The 17,331-nt window shown below is 35.2% G+C and overlaps 2 protein-coding genes across 3 annotated transcripts; both read left to right on the top strand.

Moving 5' to 3' along the window:
• The first annotated feature begins 9,359 nt into the window (after positions 1 to 9,359).
• Positions 9,360 to 10,555, top strand: LOC108985169 (metallothiol transferase FosB-like). Its single transcript, XM_018957360.2, has 3 exons — positions 9,360 to 9,615; positions 9,763 to 9,880; positions 10,011 to 10,555. The coding sequence occupies exons 1-3, from the start codon at positions 9,452 to 9,454 to the stop codon at positions 10,299 to 10,301; spliced, it is 573 nt and encodes a 190-aa protein (XP_018812905.1). The 5' UTR covers positions 9,360 to 9,451; the 3' UTR covers positions 10,302 to 10,555.
• Positions 10,556 to 13,887: 3,332 nt separating this feature from the next.
• On the top strand, positions 13,888 to 15,774 carry LOC108980667 (B-box zinc finger protein 19-like). 2 transcript variants are annotated; one of them, XM_035693676.1, is made up of 4 exons: positions 13,888 to 14,238; positions 15,032 to 15,128; positions 15,272 to 15,387; positions 15,519 to 15,682. In XM_035693676.1, exons 1-4 carry the CDS (start codon positions 14,146 to 14,148, stop codon positions 15,564 to 15,566), a joined length of 354 nt encoding a protein of 117 aa, XP_035549569.1. In that variant the 5' UTR covers positions 13,888 to 14,145; the 3' UTR covers positions 15,567 to 15,682. The 2 variants fall into 2 exon arrangements, with proteins under 2 accessions (XP_035549569.1, XP_035549568.1); XM_035693675.1 differs by having other exon boundaries at positions 13,890 to 14,238; positions 15,512 to 15,774.
• Positions 15,775 to 17,331: the final 1,557 nt, after the last annotated feature.

The raw sequence follows: 17,331 nt of genomic DNA on the forward strand, positions 1-17,331 counted from the left end.
CTCACCCCCTGAAAGACCACTACCAGCTAGACAACCCTTGCACCCATGAGGACTCATTGCTACTAGAAATAAACCGGCTCTTAGAGGAGTTTTTCGGATATCTCCTCGGACAAGCTACCTTAGTCCCTTCCACCCATGAGAGACACCTAGCATGCTGTGGATTTAATTCCCAGTGCGACCTTGCCAAACTTGCCCACATATAGGATGAGCCCGACCAAACACATGAAGGAGCTTCAACAACAAGTCTAAAGCTTACTTGACGAAGGATTTATTCGCGAGAGCCTCAACCCTTGCGCAATACTTGCTCTGCTCACACCCAAGAAGGACAACAACTGGTGAATATGAATCAACAGTCCTGCTATCAATAAAATCATGATAAAATATCGCTTTTCTATTCTTCACTTAGATGATATGCTAAATGTATTGCATGGTACGCATGTTTTTTCTAAGATCAACTTATGAAGTGGCTACCATCAAATTCGACTACGTCCCGGAGATGAATGGAAGACTGCTTTCAAGACAAAGGAGGGACTTTTTGAATGGCTAGTGATGCTGTTTGGGTTTACGAATGCCCCTAGTACATTCATGTGAGTGATGATGCAAATTCTACGCCCATTCATCAACAAATTTCTTGTAGTATATTTACACGACATTCTTGTGTTCAACCACGAATACCCCGCCCACTTGGACCATCTTCGCCAGGTACTACAAGTCCTCCGCTTTGAAAGTTTTTCTATACACTTGAAGAAGTGCACCTTTTCCAAGAACTCAGTGGTGTTCCTCAAGTTTTTCATCTCTAATAAAGGGGTTTCCACTGACACTTCTAAAGTGCAAGCTGTCTGAGATTGGCCCACTCCCACCAATGTAGATGAAGCCCATAGCTTCCATGGTCTTGCCTCGTTTTATCGATGTCTTCATCATAAACTTTAGCAGCATCGTGGCGCCGATTACCAAGTGCACCAAAAGTGGATCCTTTTGTGTGGTCCCCAACGGCAGAACGGGTATTTCGAATGATCAAACAATACCTTACCGAGGCCCTTGTTCTTTAACTGCCCAATTTCCAGCAACTTTTTAAAGTCGCCTACGATGCGTCTGACGTAGGCATTGGAGGAGTACTTAGTTAGCAGGGCCATCCCATTGCCTTCTTTAGCGAGAAACTCAATGAGATACGACGTCGCTATTCGGCCTATGACTTAGAATTTTATGCACTTGTGCAATCTCTGCGCCACTAGAGACACTACCTCATCTACCGAGAATTTTTCCTTTACATTGATCATAATTCACTTCAGCACCTCCAATTTTAGAAGCACCTGAATGCTAAGCACGCTCGTTGGGTAGATTTTCTTCAGTAATTTTCTTTTATTCTCAAACACAACCGCAAGACTGCTCTACTTATCACCCTCACAATGATAACAATTGTGCTTGACTCCATCAAAGCATAGTGCAGTGCTGACCCCACGCTTGGCCCCATATATGCAGTTTTGCAAACAAGGCCCTCAACTCAGCATGCTGACTTCACCCTTGCCGATGGGTTCCTCTTCTTCTGTAATCGGATATGCCTACCTGATACAAGCATTCGAGCTTTCATTACCTGTGAATTACATTCAGGAGGTATTGCAGGTCACTTTGCCCGTGATAAAACCATCCAGCTCGTTGAGGACAAGTTCTGGTGGCCAAGCCTAAAATGAGATGTCCAACGAATAGTAGAACGCTGCCGAACATGCCAACTATCCAAGGGCCAGAGGCAAAACATAGGTTTGTACACCCCCTCTTTCAGCACCAACACAATCATGAGAGGATCTCAGTATGGACTTCATGCTTGGCCTTCCTCGAACCATAAGAGGACACGACTATATTTTTTTGGTGGTCGACTATTTCTCCAAAATGACCCATTTCCTCCCTTGCAGCCGAACGTACGATGCCTCCTGAGTTACTACCATATTTTTCGTCGAAGTGGTGCATTTGCATGGTCAACCACAAACTATCACTTCAAATCAGGACATTAATTTCGTTAGTTACTTCTAGAAAATATTATGGGCAAAAATGGGAACGAAACTTCAGTTTCCTAGCGCCTTCCATCCCCAGATTGATGGGCAGACGGAGTCGGTCAATTGAAGTTTGGGCAACTTGTTACGCTGTCTCGTTGCCGATCAATGTGCGACTCGGGATCTCCTCCTTCCACACGTCGAGTTTGCCTACAATAACTTTGTTAATCGTAGCACAAGTCGCTTGCCATTTGAAGTAGTCATGGGACTTAAGCCAATAGCACTGTTAGATCTTGTTCTACTGCCTTTACCACATTAGAGTCAGTGAAAGGGCTATTGATTTTTGTAGGCACCTGCAAGAAATCCATCAACAGGTACATAACCACATAGCCCGCAGCAATGCGGCACACAAACAACATGCTGATACCCATTGCAGACACATTGAGTTTCAACTTGGAGACTTTGCTCACACATATTCGGCCTGAGAGGTTTCCACAAAGAGCACTAACCAAGCTGCATTCTTGCAAAGTTGGACCTTTCAAAACTCTGTGTCATTTCGGTCCAAATGCTTATCTACTAGAGCAACCCGTAGAAGTGCAGTTTAGTCCCATTTTGTAGAAGACTTGACTGTGTACCTAAGAGATGATACCACGACAATTGAGGATACTACCACTGCCTAGCTTCCCCGGACTTGCAAGCCACAAGAAGCCATTGGGGCCATCTTAGATGATCATGTAGTGTCCACCCGGAGAGGAGGGTACCAAAAGTTCCTTGTCAAATGGAAGAATAGGTTACTATCTTATTGTTGTTAGTTAAAGACGGAGGAAGTTGAACGTCTTGATTTGGATTTATATGAGTTTTATTAGGCCCAACATCCGTCAGAGTTAGAATCTGTCGGGGTGGAGGGAATTGGCGTAGTCCGAGTGCAAGGAGGACTCATTAAGTAAGTAGTTGTCAAGAAGACTAGCACATTAGTCAGTCTTTATCTAAACAACTTAGGTAGTAATTATCAATAAGGGTTGTTGGTTAAAGACGGAGGAAGCTCAATGTCTTGATCCGGACTTATATTAGTTTTATCAGGCCCAATATCCGTCAGAGTCGGATTCTTTTAGGGGCGGAGGGAATTGACGTAATCCGAGTGCAAGGATCAGCACACCTTAAATCTTGATGGGACCTTACACTTATAGTGGATTGTACTTAATCTTATAGTGGAATTAGCATTAAATGTATAAGAATGGAAACCATCTTATAGTGGATTGTACTTCATCTTTTGAGTTGGAAAATCTTGCAGAAGAAAAGAAAAAAATTGCGCTTAATTTCCTTACCTATCAATCGTCAATTGCACAATATTATATTTAAAATATCAACACAAATGTTTAATTAGTACTCCCATTCCATCCTTTCATGTTGTCAAATTTTAACGCTAAGATAGATGAAGAGTACTAAAACCCGATGGTTTGGATGTCTCATGGCAGAAAGGATGATATAGTTTGGAGGTATCAGTACAATTTTCCCAATATTGAATTGAGGTGGTGAGATCAAAACTAAGGCCTCTCCTCTCATGAGGTGATTATTGGTGGTGGTATACTTGGAATGTTCCCTCATGATTTGTTTAATGATATATGGCTGAAAATTAAGAACGTAAATATTTACGTAATTCGATATTGAGACCTATGTCTAAGGATTTTGAGTGTAAAATTCACTATAAACATAGTTGAATACAAGCTCTTTATTCTCACTAAACTTTCTACAATCACTCAGCTCTTAGAAAGTAAAATCGAAACTCTCTAGTTCCCTCCCTTTCTGTCCAGCAGTCCCCCCAAACCTCAATGGAAGTAGATCCCTCTCTCTGGTGTCTCTACTCCCTCTTTACGTCTAGGACAATGCTAGTGGTACCGATGGTTAACAGATAAAGTGAACCGATGCAGTGTAAATGTATTTTTTTAATTTTTTTCTAATTTTCTTTTAATAATTTTTTACACAAATATTTTAAATATTTTTTTAAAAAATAATAAAAATATCAATTCACTAATATTAACTTCTTTAATCATTAAGTAAAATTCAAAAATAAAAATAAAATAAAAAAGTTAATCGATCATTTTTATCGATTAATTTTATCGGTTCAACTAGCATTTTTCTTACGTCTATTCTCCTTAATTTATATCTTGTCTTCCAACTTTATGTTTCATATTCATTTTTTATCCTAACAAGCCTTGTCATTGTCAAACTCTCTCTTTCCCCATTCCTTCCTATTAAAATGAGCTTTCATATTCTATTAGTCTTTGATGGGCTTTACACTTTCTCTCATTATTTTTATTTATTCGTATGTAACATTAATTTTCAGTTCTCTAAAGTGGTGCAAATTAGACGAGGTATTGGTTGTAGGCAACATAGTCTTGTGATAGGCAATAATGGCTTAGGGTTCCATGCTCGACTTAGAATTACTAGCATATTAACGCCAATAAAATTATAAACATAAACGAATACAAGTATAGAGAATTTAAATTTTAAAACTAACAGCTAGAAAACTCAAAGCTTAACTATAGAGAACAGGCGTTGGATTCCTCATTTCATGTCTATTCAGTCGTACTTATAAATATACTCTGTAGAGAGAGAAATACAATGACTCGGAAGAGAAGAATAAATAGAATCAGAGAGAGTGAGAGCTACGGAAATCTAAGAGCGTGAAAGATTTTACACAAGGATAGATCAACAGAGAGACATAAAGAATCGAGATGATGATGCACAACGGGAACGACTACAGAAACATGGTGGTGACGTCGGCATCGACAGCAGCGATGCCCACGGTGCATGACATCGTCTTCATCCGCAATGAATGAGCAATCTTAAAGGCTGAAGATGTATTTCAAGAACGCAGAGGGACGGTACAACCTCCAATACAAGAAGACTCACTCCCCTATTCTCCTCCCTTACTCCCACGGCAAATCTGTTTGGTAGGTTGGGCTTTATTTTTATTTTTATTTTTTATGTTTATGCTTTGGTCTTTATTGTACCTCTACAACAGTCCAGAGGTGTTTATGACTCCCTTTTGAGTTCTAAACCCCTTTATTTGTAGCATTTGCGTTTTGATCCAAAAGCAATTCGACCGAATGTCCAAGATCTGCTATTGACGAGAGCATACAAAACCTGTTTAATTAACTGGGAAGTTTCCTTGACTCATTTCATATAGTTTTTCATGTACTCATGCATGTTATTGCATAGCAGTATCTATTTTTTTTTATAGGCTCGTAAGCAGTTAGTAAATTTCAAGGTTTAACACTTGCAAATTTCAATTGCTTGTTTTGCATTCACTTTTTACCTAGGAGTTTCCTTGGTGCCATAAGATACTTCTTGTGTTCCCAATCACCAACAGACATGCAATGCTTAAAAACTACTATAAGTTAATATTCTTCTGTAGGTTCTTGCTATTTTCCTCTTCTGGTAAAACCACTTGTATTTTGTGATGGATCAAGTAGTTTTCACATGCTAGACCTTACTCGCGGCATACAAGTGTAGGCTCCATATTTAGGTGAAGTTGAATCTTTGCAAAAAATGTTGAAGTTTGTATATGTCCGAGCTAAGTCAAGTTTGTCATAATTATAAACATCATTTACCTGCATAACATGAGTATTGTAGATGTACTTATGAAGAATAAAAGGAGTATTGTAGATGTTGAGAACCTTCCTAACTTATGAGTTCCTTTCTTCATTCCACTCTTGTTATTAAGTAGTTGTTGTTTAGTTACCCATATCCTTTTTATCATATAATGTGTGCTTCATATTGGAACACAGTTGTATTATTTAATTTTTTTTCCTGCTTTCTCAACTCTTTTGAAAATGCAAAGTACTATGAGATTCCATCTTGAGGCATGTGAGGGTGGGGGTATCAGCTAAATGGTGGTTATTAACTGACAATTGGAATGTGCTCAAGCAATTGAGTCGCAAGATTTGCTCATCAACAATAATGCATACCCATCATTCTCACTTCATCATTAGCTTCTCGGATAGTTTTATGCAAACAAGTAAATAAATAATAGATCTCTAAAAATTCCATATGCTTGCTTTTCAAATCACTCTCCACTAATATAGAACAGAAACTATCACCAGGGATCAATAAGTCTTTATTAAACTTGTAATGTAAGGTTAGGGTAAGGACTACTAAGAATGTGGGATTCAAATAAAGCAAGAGAACTTAAGTATAAACATCAATAGAATAAATAGAGCATTCTCACTTCTAACATAAACATCTATTCTCTTCTTCTTCTTTTTTTGGAAATATATTCCATACCTTTTCGATTGCCTTTGTGGATGACTCTCGTCGGCCTTTTCTTGTTGGCCACACAGTAGACGAGTTAACTTTTCAAACCCCTAAACTTATGATTTTGATAATATGAATGTAGGGATAGATAATGCGGTAGAATTGAGTTTTGAATTAACTTTTGGACTTAATTGATCTTGAATGACTCCTTTGAATTATAGACTTTAGACAATCTTTGAGGCAATAAGTTTTATGAATTAAACCAATGCTTGTTTTAATTTGTCCACCAACTTGTCCACCAAAATGGACCTACCTCTATGTAAACTTTCAGCCAATTTAGAAATTAATTTGACAAGGCTGACACTTCTTTAATCATGAACCATTAGTAATAAAGAGAATCATAGTCTAACCATATGATTGGGTTTCATATAACACATCTTTTTATTTTTGGTGAGTAATTTCCTTTGCATTCATTTTATTTTTGGTGAATAATTTCCTTTGCATTCTTTCTGCAGGAAAACTTCAAGGGCTAGACAATATTCATGGGAGTTTTAAATGTTCCACATTCCTGGTACACTAACATCAAGAAACTCAGCACTAACTAATGTTCCTTCTAGGGGAGTTCAACACCTTACTGGCAGCCTTTCTAGTGTGCGTTTTGCATCAAAGAAATAATAGTTACTGGCAGCCTTTAAATGTTCCACATTCCTTCATTTACGAATCATATCAAACTCAAGAAATAATATTACTATTTTTCTTGGTTGACATTTAAATCTAAGCACATTTAACCAACGACTAATTATCAAACATATAAACTAGTATGGGTCTTTTATCGGGGGCAGTGTCGTGGTTGGTGGCGGAGCATGGTTTGTCTAGATCTACAAAACGAGGAAAAGAGAGTGAACTACCTAGTACGTGGCGGCATCGTGGCGGAGATGATGTCGAGTGGCAAGTAGAGGTCTCTTATCGGGGGTGGCAGGCAGGCAGAGGTCTTGATTTTTCTCATTTGGTTTGGGTTGACATTACCGGCTGATGGTGGTGGAGGAGCTGAGCACGACCCTGGTGGTGGAGGAGATGAGCACGATGCCGAAACTCAAATGTGACAAAAAAAACCTGGGTCACACAAGGCTGGGTAGCGGCAAAATCATTTCTCTTTTGAATTTCGAATTATGTTCATGGAAGGTTGCAATTGATTTTGGTCATTCAACCTAGCTGATATGAACAAACGACAAACAGTAGCATACACGGGGACTGCCTTTACGAACTGCACCTAGCAGTTCTCTTTTCCAAATAGAAAATCCAAATGAACATTTCGTGACCTTAAAAACCTAAACCAATTTCGGTAGAAGAGTTCAAGAAGATTCTAGACCATACCAGGACAAAAATCTGAAAAACATTCAAATTCTATCACTGACCTCGACCAAATTGGTACATAGATAGCTAAAAGACATTGTTTATCAAAAGAATAAAATTATAACCTGATTTTGGCAAAAATAAAAAATAAAGTGGCTTCTTTGCAGCTTCTTCCTTCGCCAGCTGATCATGTTCATAAATCCCTTAGGATCAGTCCTTTGATGTGATACAGGAGTTGTGCACTTTGCATCTCAAACTATTAAAATTGACGCATTATGTTATGAAAGTAATTAAAAAAAAAAAACTTGGTTTGTTTTCGCAGATGAGATGAAATGAGATGAGTTGAGATTAAATTTGAAAATTGAATTAAATATTATTAGAATATATTTTTTTAATATTATTTTTGTTTTGAGATTTAAAAAAGTTGAATTGTTTATTTTAGTTTATGTGAGAATTTAAGAAAATTGTAATAATTAGATGAGATGAGTTGAGAAGTATTGTGAAAACAAATGAGGTCGACACTCTTTATTGAATGATAAATGTTACAAAAAAGCCTTACACCACGTACATCCACTTAATAATCAACATGTGATTTATTATTTTTGTATTTCTATTTAAACACACACATATCTAAGCATTGAGATAAAAAAATAAAAATAACAAATCACATATTGATTAGGTAAAGGTGTGTTGACTGCATGGAAGGCTTTCATGTAGAATTTCTCTTGAAATATGGACACAAAAGCAGTAATATAGTTAAAAATAAATTAGTATGGAAAACATGCTTAGTCTTGTACCTATTTCATATTTCCAACTATTGAGATTGATACGATATATGCTACATTATCAAAAGTTCATAAGCTACATTAATTCTCGACCAATTCGATCTGACTCATGTTAAGAAAAATGAAAAAAAAAAAAAAAAAAAAAGACTTGGCGAAATTTTAAGAGAAATCATATTTGCAGTTCTAAGTGGGAGACTACGTGTGCAGTTTTATTGATGAATGATGGTAAAAAAGAAAAAAAATCATTTTAAAAAGAATATTATTGTAAATTGCTAATTTATTTTTAATTATATTAATTATACTGCTTCTGTGTCCATATTAATCCAAATGAAAACCGATAATGCCGTGTGTGTGAGAGAGGAAACATCATAGAAACTACTGAATTTTCGGAACCTTGTACTTTTCGTCTTTATCACATAAGCTTCGATCGATTAGAGGGCAAAACGCGTAGGCAACATGGTTGGGTCACCTTCAGGTCCCCTTTTCATGTACAAATTATAAGCTACGTATACGCACATTATACATATATACTTCAAAAAAATGAAAAGTTTCAAGTACTACTGGTGATCATAAGCCATGCATCTTATTTACTCATGTAATTACTTATCCAGAAAATATATGTGCAGCTGAATGCTAAGCTTAGGGGCTGCATGATTAATGGCTATAAAAAAAAAAAAAAAAAGTCAAATATCAATATTTTTCTATACAGATCTCAGCTGCTTGCTGATTTATAGGCAGGTTGAATTGAATCAGAAACGAACAGTACTTCTGTACCAGGAGTCGAAAACCCCCCAGGATAATGACTGTATTCAACTTGTCTGATTTGGTACAAGAGAATCTGCCAGGAAAGTTCCTCGCCCCATAACTCAGTACTCTACCCAACTGGACAAGAATCGCTATGCATGTTTGAATCAAACCAGCTAGCGCAGGGTGATATTTTGAAGACTTCCTTTATAAAAGGAGCATCCCAGCAATGTGGCTCATTCATACAAGCGAAAGAAGTAGATCAAAAAGAAGAGATCAACTAGGCGAGTGCAAGTGAGGGCAGAATAATATACTATAGAGAGAAAAATGGAGATTGAGGAAGTAAGCAGCTACGAGGCACTGCCTCTTCTCTCCTTAAACCATGTGTCCGTAATGTGCAGATCAGTTTGGGATTCAGTGCGGTTCTATGAAGACGTCTTGGGCTTTTTTCTCATCAAACGCCCCTCTTCTTTCAACTTCAATGGAGCTTGGTTAGCTTTCTAAACCCCTCTGTGAATGGTTATACGTGCTTAAAAGCCCAAATTTTGCAAGAAAAAACCCTCTACTTGGTGTCAAATATAGGAAAGCTTTTTGTTTATGTTCCTGCTATTTTAATCACACCTCTGATATCTATGCAGGTTGTACAATTATGGGATTGGGATACACTTGATTGAGAACCCATCAATCGATGAGTTTGACATGACTATCAATGAACCGCGACCAATTAATCCGAAGGACAACCACATCTCCTTCCAGGTAAAAAGAAAAAGCATATATATTAATAGATCTGAAAGAGAAACCTAACCTTATTCTCAACAAACTAGAGAAGTTGTGGCAATCATATGTATGGGTGCAAAATTCTTAACAAAAGCATGTTTTCCAACAGTGTACAGATGTTGCACTTGTAATAAGGAGGCTGCAAGATTTGGGGATGAGATATGTCACAGCAGTGGTCGAGGACGGAGGGGCTAAGGTGGATCAAGTTTTCTTCCATGACCCAGATGGATATATGGTGGAGCTCTGCAACTGCGAGAATATCCCAGTTATTCCCATCTCTTCCTGCTCATTCAAGCCCAGAAGGCAAAGCTTCAAGAAGCAGGCACCTGCTACATGTGGTTTCATGGAGAATGTGATGATGGAGAGCCTGAGCATGGACATGCTGAACTTCTCATTTTAAGAGTTCCCAAAAGAGGGAAAAATTTAATTTTCAACAGCTTATTTTGTCTGGCTACAAGAAAAAGTTATATTTTTCAAATTTATAACACTGTTTATAATTATGGTTTGTGAACTCCGCTGCTGGTTTGAGAAGAGTTTGTATTGATTTTCTTGTTCCTGGAATAAAGATTAATGTAAGATTGAATTAATGATCAGTTCCATTTTGTAATATATGCTTCAAAGCCAATATGCATCATGTGGCTTTTTTTGGTGTCATTGTTTTCGGCTCCCAATGCTGTGCCAGCCATATATATATATATATGTATGAGTTTTGTTATGTATTAGCAAGTTTGCATATCAATCTGCATATTAATGTTTTGTCTTGATCATATTCTAAACTTAAATTAGTATTGTTTTTAATAAAATCTACTTTCTGACCAATTATATTGAATGAGTATACGTATTAATATGCAGAATTACTTACAATTAAATTTTTCATATATATATATATATATATAATTATTTCAGTGGTTTGTGGTTTTAATGTTTTTGTTGCTTTTATTCTGTATCATTTGCCTTTCATGTGCATTTTGCTCCATAATGATGCCTGCAGACTCGTAATTTGATTCGACTTGTTAACCAATGAATTCGGTTTTTAGTGTTTAAATTGATAAGCCACCCAAGAATACCTGGAGTTATTTTTTGTTTAGGTGATATATATAATTGTTTAAATTATTTTTAGTTCTTGATTTTTAATTTTTTTTGTTTGTTTTCACAATCATTCTCTTTTTAAAAAAAAAATCAACATAATAGTCAATTTTATTGAACTGAAATATAGTATTTAGCCAATACAAGAGGTTCAATACATTCATCAATACAATCAATATCTAGTAACTCATGTTCTAAAGTCACTGCAACTTGAGCAAGTCAATCAGCAACACCACTTAAGTTCCTCTTAACATGCTGAATTTTTCATTGAGCATAATGTAGAAACTTAAAGATATCTGAGGTAATGCACTGCAGACTTCTAGCAGAAGAATCAAACCTCTGAACTGCATGAACAACTTGGCAATAATCTCCTTCAAAGATGAGAGAATCAAGTCCTAATAATATTTTATTAAATTTTTAATTTTTATCTCAACTCATCTTATTTCATATGCGAAAAAAAAACGAAACGTTAGTGAGAAGTTTTGGTTATAAAAATTGTCAAAAGTTATTAATTACTTTCTATGTAAAATCAATTGGCCTTAAGTATCGCATAGTAACTGTTGAGTATAAAAAAGAATGTATGCCCTAATTATGAGAGAATAACAACTCATGAACAAGCAAGGTGAAGAAGGACAAAAGAGATGCAGGGTGGCCATTCATACAGTTGTGAAGGAATACAAGGGTACATTTGGATAGTGAGAAGTGTTGAGAAGTGTTAAGAATGTTTGTAAATAGTAGTAAAAAAGTAATGAAAAAGTAATAATAAAATATTGAATAATAGTAAAAAGTAGATAAAAAGTAATGAATAGTAAAAAAATAGATAAAAAATAATAATAAAATAAAAAAAAGTAGCCAAACACACCCTTAGTCTCAAAAACGTAGACAAAGGTTGCATGGTTGGGGTGGCTTAAGGAGATTGAGGCGTCAGCCTAAGGCCCCCACTCCCCAAGCGTTCCTCAAGTGGTTTTAATGAAATCGAAAATAGCGATTGTTTTGCTGTAAAAAAAATTGAAACCAGCCATTTATATATTTTTTTTAATAAAATTTACTTAAAAGAAATATTAAAAAAATTAGTTTTATAATGAACAGACTTCGTATATTCTTATGTGTTTGCAACGAGTTCTGCATAAACTAAAATAATATATTTAAGAAGAGAAATAATATTTGTAATTATATATTGTGCAAGTGTCACGTACTTTCTTAAAAAAATATGAGTAAATATGGGATAAACATAAAAAAAATTAATATTTTAATAATAGACTCAATTCTTTTTCAAAATGAATACGTGATATTTACACAATGCATAATTATATCTAGCATTATTCATTCAAAAAATCTCTCTTAACATAGTAGTTAGGGCCTACTCTTTCATTAGGCCTTGTTTGGTTATATATAAGATATATAAGATAAGATGAGATGAGAAATTTATTAATAGTAGTGAGATAGTTTGTGAATATTAGTGAAATGGTCTGATTTAATATATTTTATGAGATTTTAAAAAATGAGAGAGAAAAAATTGAATAAAAATATTATAAAGTTAAAATATTATTATAATATTATTTTTTTTAATACTATTTTTGTTTTTGAATTTAAAAAAGTTGAATTGTATTTTGTATTTAATTTGCTTAAAAGTTTGAAAAAGTTATAATGATTAGATAATATTATATGAAAATTTGAAATTGAAAAGTATTTATATTTAAATATTATTCGGATGTTGAGATGTGATGAGATGAGATAAGATAGGTTGAGATCATTTATGAAACCAAATGAGACCTCTGGTTGAAGTAGGCCCAAAAAAAACCACATCATGTAGCATCTTTTTTAAAGAGAAATAGAGAAAAATGATTAATTCAATAAGAAAATATAAAAAATATCTTATAGATCTTATATAATTGATCATCTATCTAATTTTGATCCACATACTATGGATTCTACGATAATATAAACTACCACGTATTATTACTATTACATATTTCGGGGTACCTGATAATTGTTCTTGTTTTCCAATGTCAGAAACTACGGTACAGATTTTAGATATTTCACAGCAAAGAGCAGAACGAATATTGCACGAGCAGTACACCCTAGCAGGAGAAAGAGACGGGTCCGGATAAGGGCAAAAAATACAAAATACAAAATAAAAATAACAATAATAAATTCATTATTTTTTTATATTTTAAATATTTTAAAAAATTGACAACATATTTTTTTAAAAGTAATGTTATATATCACACTTTCATGATATTTTAATTATACTAATTAAGTGGTATGTGACATATTTATCATTATTAATTGATAAAAAAATATGTAATAAATAAGTATTTAATGTGATAAATATATTACATCATATTTAATGAAAAAATTGAGACGATAGAATGGTGTATAGATTTTTCTTTCTTTAATTACTAAATATATATATATATGAGTAATGTTATATACTATACTTTTATCTTATTTTAATTATATTAAATGGTATGTGATATATTTATTATTATTAAATAATAAAAAAATATGTAATAAATTATAATTTAATAATAATAAATATATTATATTATATTTAATATAATAAAAATAAGATAATAATATGATATATAGAATATATATATATATATTTATTTATGGATCCAATCGGACCCAACTGTCGGTGAGAGTAGGATTTTTGATATTGCACGGCAGCGCTAGATCCACAAGTGGCAAAGATGGCGCAAGCAACATATATAGCCAAGCACAATGCATGGGGGCCCTTTCTCAGATAACCAAACTGGTCACTGATGGCTGAGAATGAAGCGAGAGTCGCTGTCAGCCCCACTGCCTTTGAAGCTTGTGGCCACGGAGTGAACTCGTGGGGAACAAGGTTGACAAAACCCTTACCCCACAAAAAAAAAACTCAGTTGCTTATTAAAATCCACACGCTATTGAATATCGATCTCGAATCTCCCCCCAACACCCTCAAGTCCCAACCCAACCCAACCCAACGCAACGCAACGCCTCCCCTTTTGTTATCCACTTTGCTCGTCGAAGTCCTTGTCTTTCCTCATCATTATAAGCATATGGATTTGGTGGTCTTATTCTAAGCGGGATTTTTTCTTCTCTTTTTATGAGGTTTTAGTTGGGTTTCGTTTTGGTCAGTGTCGGAGAAATGAACGTGGAAAGCATCAAGTATGCGAACACTTTGTGACGCTTGCGAGAGCGCGGCCGCGATCGTGTTTTGCGCTGCCGATGAGGCCGCTCTGTGTCGCTCCTGCGACGAAAAGGTTTTGTACTTTTTCATAGCAGTTGCTTTGCTTCTAGTTTCTCCCATGTACCTGTTCTTAATTAATTGTTCTTTCAAGTCTTTTGGATTTTAAGGGTTTGTTTGGATCTCATGGATATAATTTTTTTAAATTTTTATATAAAATATAATAAATAATTTAATTTTTTTAAATTTTAAAATAATAATAATATTAAAAAATAATATTTTATTCATTTTATCTAAAATTATTTCATCTCATCTCATTAACCAAACTAACTCTTAGGGTACACATTTAGCTACCAAACTCACTTTAACTTATCTCAACTCATCATTATAATTTTTTTAAATCTCAACTCAAAATATAATAAATAATTTAATTTTTTTAAATTTAAAAATAATAATAATATTAAAATATAATATTTTAATAATATTTTATCATCTCAACCACGATTAATATCCAAACATAACTTTAAACTCAGTGAGCCTATTTCGATTGAGCTTGATTCTTCTTATTATTCCTTATTGGGTTTCTCTCCTAATTACTTTTGGTTTTTGACCCAATTATTACTTACTTTTGATGTCACATATGAAAAAAAAGAAAAGCAATTACAAGCTCAGATGAAGTTGTTAAGCAGTAACATTCATGTATCGTTTCTAGCTATTAATTATCCTAAAAACTTGAGAACGTACGTGTATATATATACGAGTTTACAGTTTCCAGACAAAATGATTTTGTTTGATAAAGAAAGAAGAGTGTTTGAAATGAGAAGTTATTTTTGCTATCTGCTTTAACTGTACATGAATGGGAGTGGCAGGTTCACATGTGTAATAAGCTCGCTAGCCGGCATGTACGGGTTGGTCTGGCAAATCCCAGTGATGTTCCCCGCTGTGATATCTGCGAAAATGCACCTGGTAATGCATATATTTCTCATGTTGCTCTTCACTTTTTCCATTTATTTCTTTCTTTTTTTCAGAAATGGTTCCTGATCGTGAGTCTTGGTAGAAGATTTTCAAGCTTATGGTTCTCCTCTCTTTTTCTTTAAACATGTGTGCAGCTTTCTTTTACTGTGAGGTAGATGGGAGTTCCCTTTGCTTGCCATGTGACATGACTGTTCATGTTGGAGGGAAAAGAAGCCATGGAAGATATCTTCTGTTAAGGCAGAGAGTTGAGGTTTGTCACCGAAGAGAAAGCAGAGTCATGCATGCTCTTCTGTTTTGTATAATTTCCGTTCAAAAACTAAGATAAACATTGCATTACTCATTGCTACAGATTCTTAAACGTTTTAATTGTTTAGTTTCCAGGAGATAAACCCGGTGTTCTTGAAGAACCAGCTTTGCCACCTATATTGACAGTGGGAGATCAGAACCAGCAAAATCACAGGGCCTCTCCAGTTCCAATTTCAGATGCTAGTGCTGATGGGCATCTAAAGATGGATAAAATGATTGATTTGAACGCGAACCCTTGACAAATATTACATTTACATCTACTGTTACTGATCTTTAATTTATTTAGTTTGCTTAGTTTTAACATGGATGCCTCTCATTAGTATTATTGGTATATGATATAGATTAATTTATCTGATTTAAAAGCAAATACAGCTTGAAAGAGTAAGCTATATATTACATCCAAAAAAGTCATTTACTTGCATGTCGATGTAAAATATCATGTCCTCTTCAAGCTACTGACATTACATCAAATCCAGTCGTATCAAGGGATAGAGAGCATAGACCGACTTACAAGTAGAAAGACTCTTACACAAACACAACTAAGTTTGCTATGTTCGTGGCCAAAGTAATAAAAGTAGGGGCTGTTGAGGAAATATCAACCATACATTCGGTTGTGATTTATTGTATTATAAATAGGGAAATACAAGTGTAATGATAAGAGGAAACATAACAAACCGATAAGATGGAAAGTTCAAAAACAGATTACAACTGAAGCTAAGTTCACGGAAACTGAAATACTAGTTTCCTACTTTTCCTATGTCTTCAACTTGATCCTTATCTTCATTAACTGCATTATCCTTAACACGCCCCCGCAAGTCCAATGAAGTGGCAACTACATTGAGCTTGGATCGAAGAGATGCAAATCTGAATGAAGAAAGAGGTTTTGTAAATATATCAGCTAGTTGATCCTTTGATGACAGAAATTTCACCTCAATTAGTTTCTTGGCTACCATATCCCGTACAAAGTGAAAATCAATTTCGATATGCTTCGTGCGAGCATGAAAGACTGGATTAGATGATAAGTATGTAGCTCCGATGTTATCACACCATAAGATGGGAGGAGCTTTTGTTCTAAAACCAAGTTCCTTTAGTAAGGATTGAAGCCATTGAAGTTCAGCAGCGGTATTCGCAACTGCCTTATATTCCGCTTCAGTACTAGATCGAGCAACGGTTGCTTGCTTTTTGCAACTCCATGATACAAGATTTGGCCCAAGAAAAATACAAAAACCTCCAGTGGACCGTCGATCATCACAGGATCCTGCCCAGTCAGCATCTGAAAATGCTTGGAGGGTTTTGTTGCTTGACTTGCTAAATACAAGACCATGATTAATGGTCTGTTTTAGATACCGAAGAAGTCTTTTTACAGACTGCCAGTGAGCAAGTTTCGATTTATGCATGAACTGAGATAGTTTGTTGACTGTGAAAGCAATGTCTGGCCTAGTGACTGACAGGTATTGTAAAGCACCAACTGTACTACGGAAGAGTGTTGGGTCACTAAAATCTTCACTATCAAAGGCACTCAAATTAGTAGCAGTGGCCATGGGAGTACTAATGGGTTTTGCTTCATGCATTTTTGTCTTTTGAAGGATATCCATGATATATCTATTCTGAGATAGTATAATCTGCCCATTGGACTTGATGGCTTCAATGCCCAGAAAAAAAATTTAGACTGTCCAAATCTTTGATTGCAAAGTCACTATGTAGTGAGTGTAATAACTCGTCAATGGCATGTTTGTCTGAGGAGGTGATCAAAATATCATCCACGTAAATAAGAATGTACATAGTGAACTTAGATGAGGTGTGAATAAACAGCGAAGGGTCTGAACGGGAGCCATGAAAACCAAGCTCCAAAAGCCGATTACTGAGGCGTGAGAACCACGCCCGTGGG

Source organism: Juglans regia, chromosome 8, assembly GCF_001411555.2.
Source record: "Juglans regia cultivar Chandler chromosome 8, Walnut 2.0, whole genome shotgun sequence".
In the NCBI taxonomy this organism is placed as follows: Eukaryota; Viridiplantae; Streptophyta; class Magnoliopsida; order Fagales; family Juglandaceae; genus Juglans; species Juglans regia.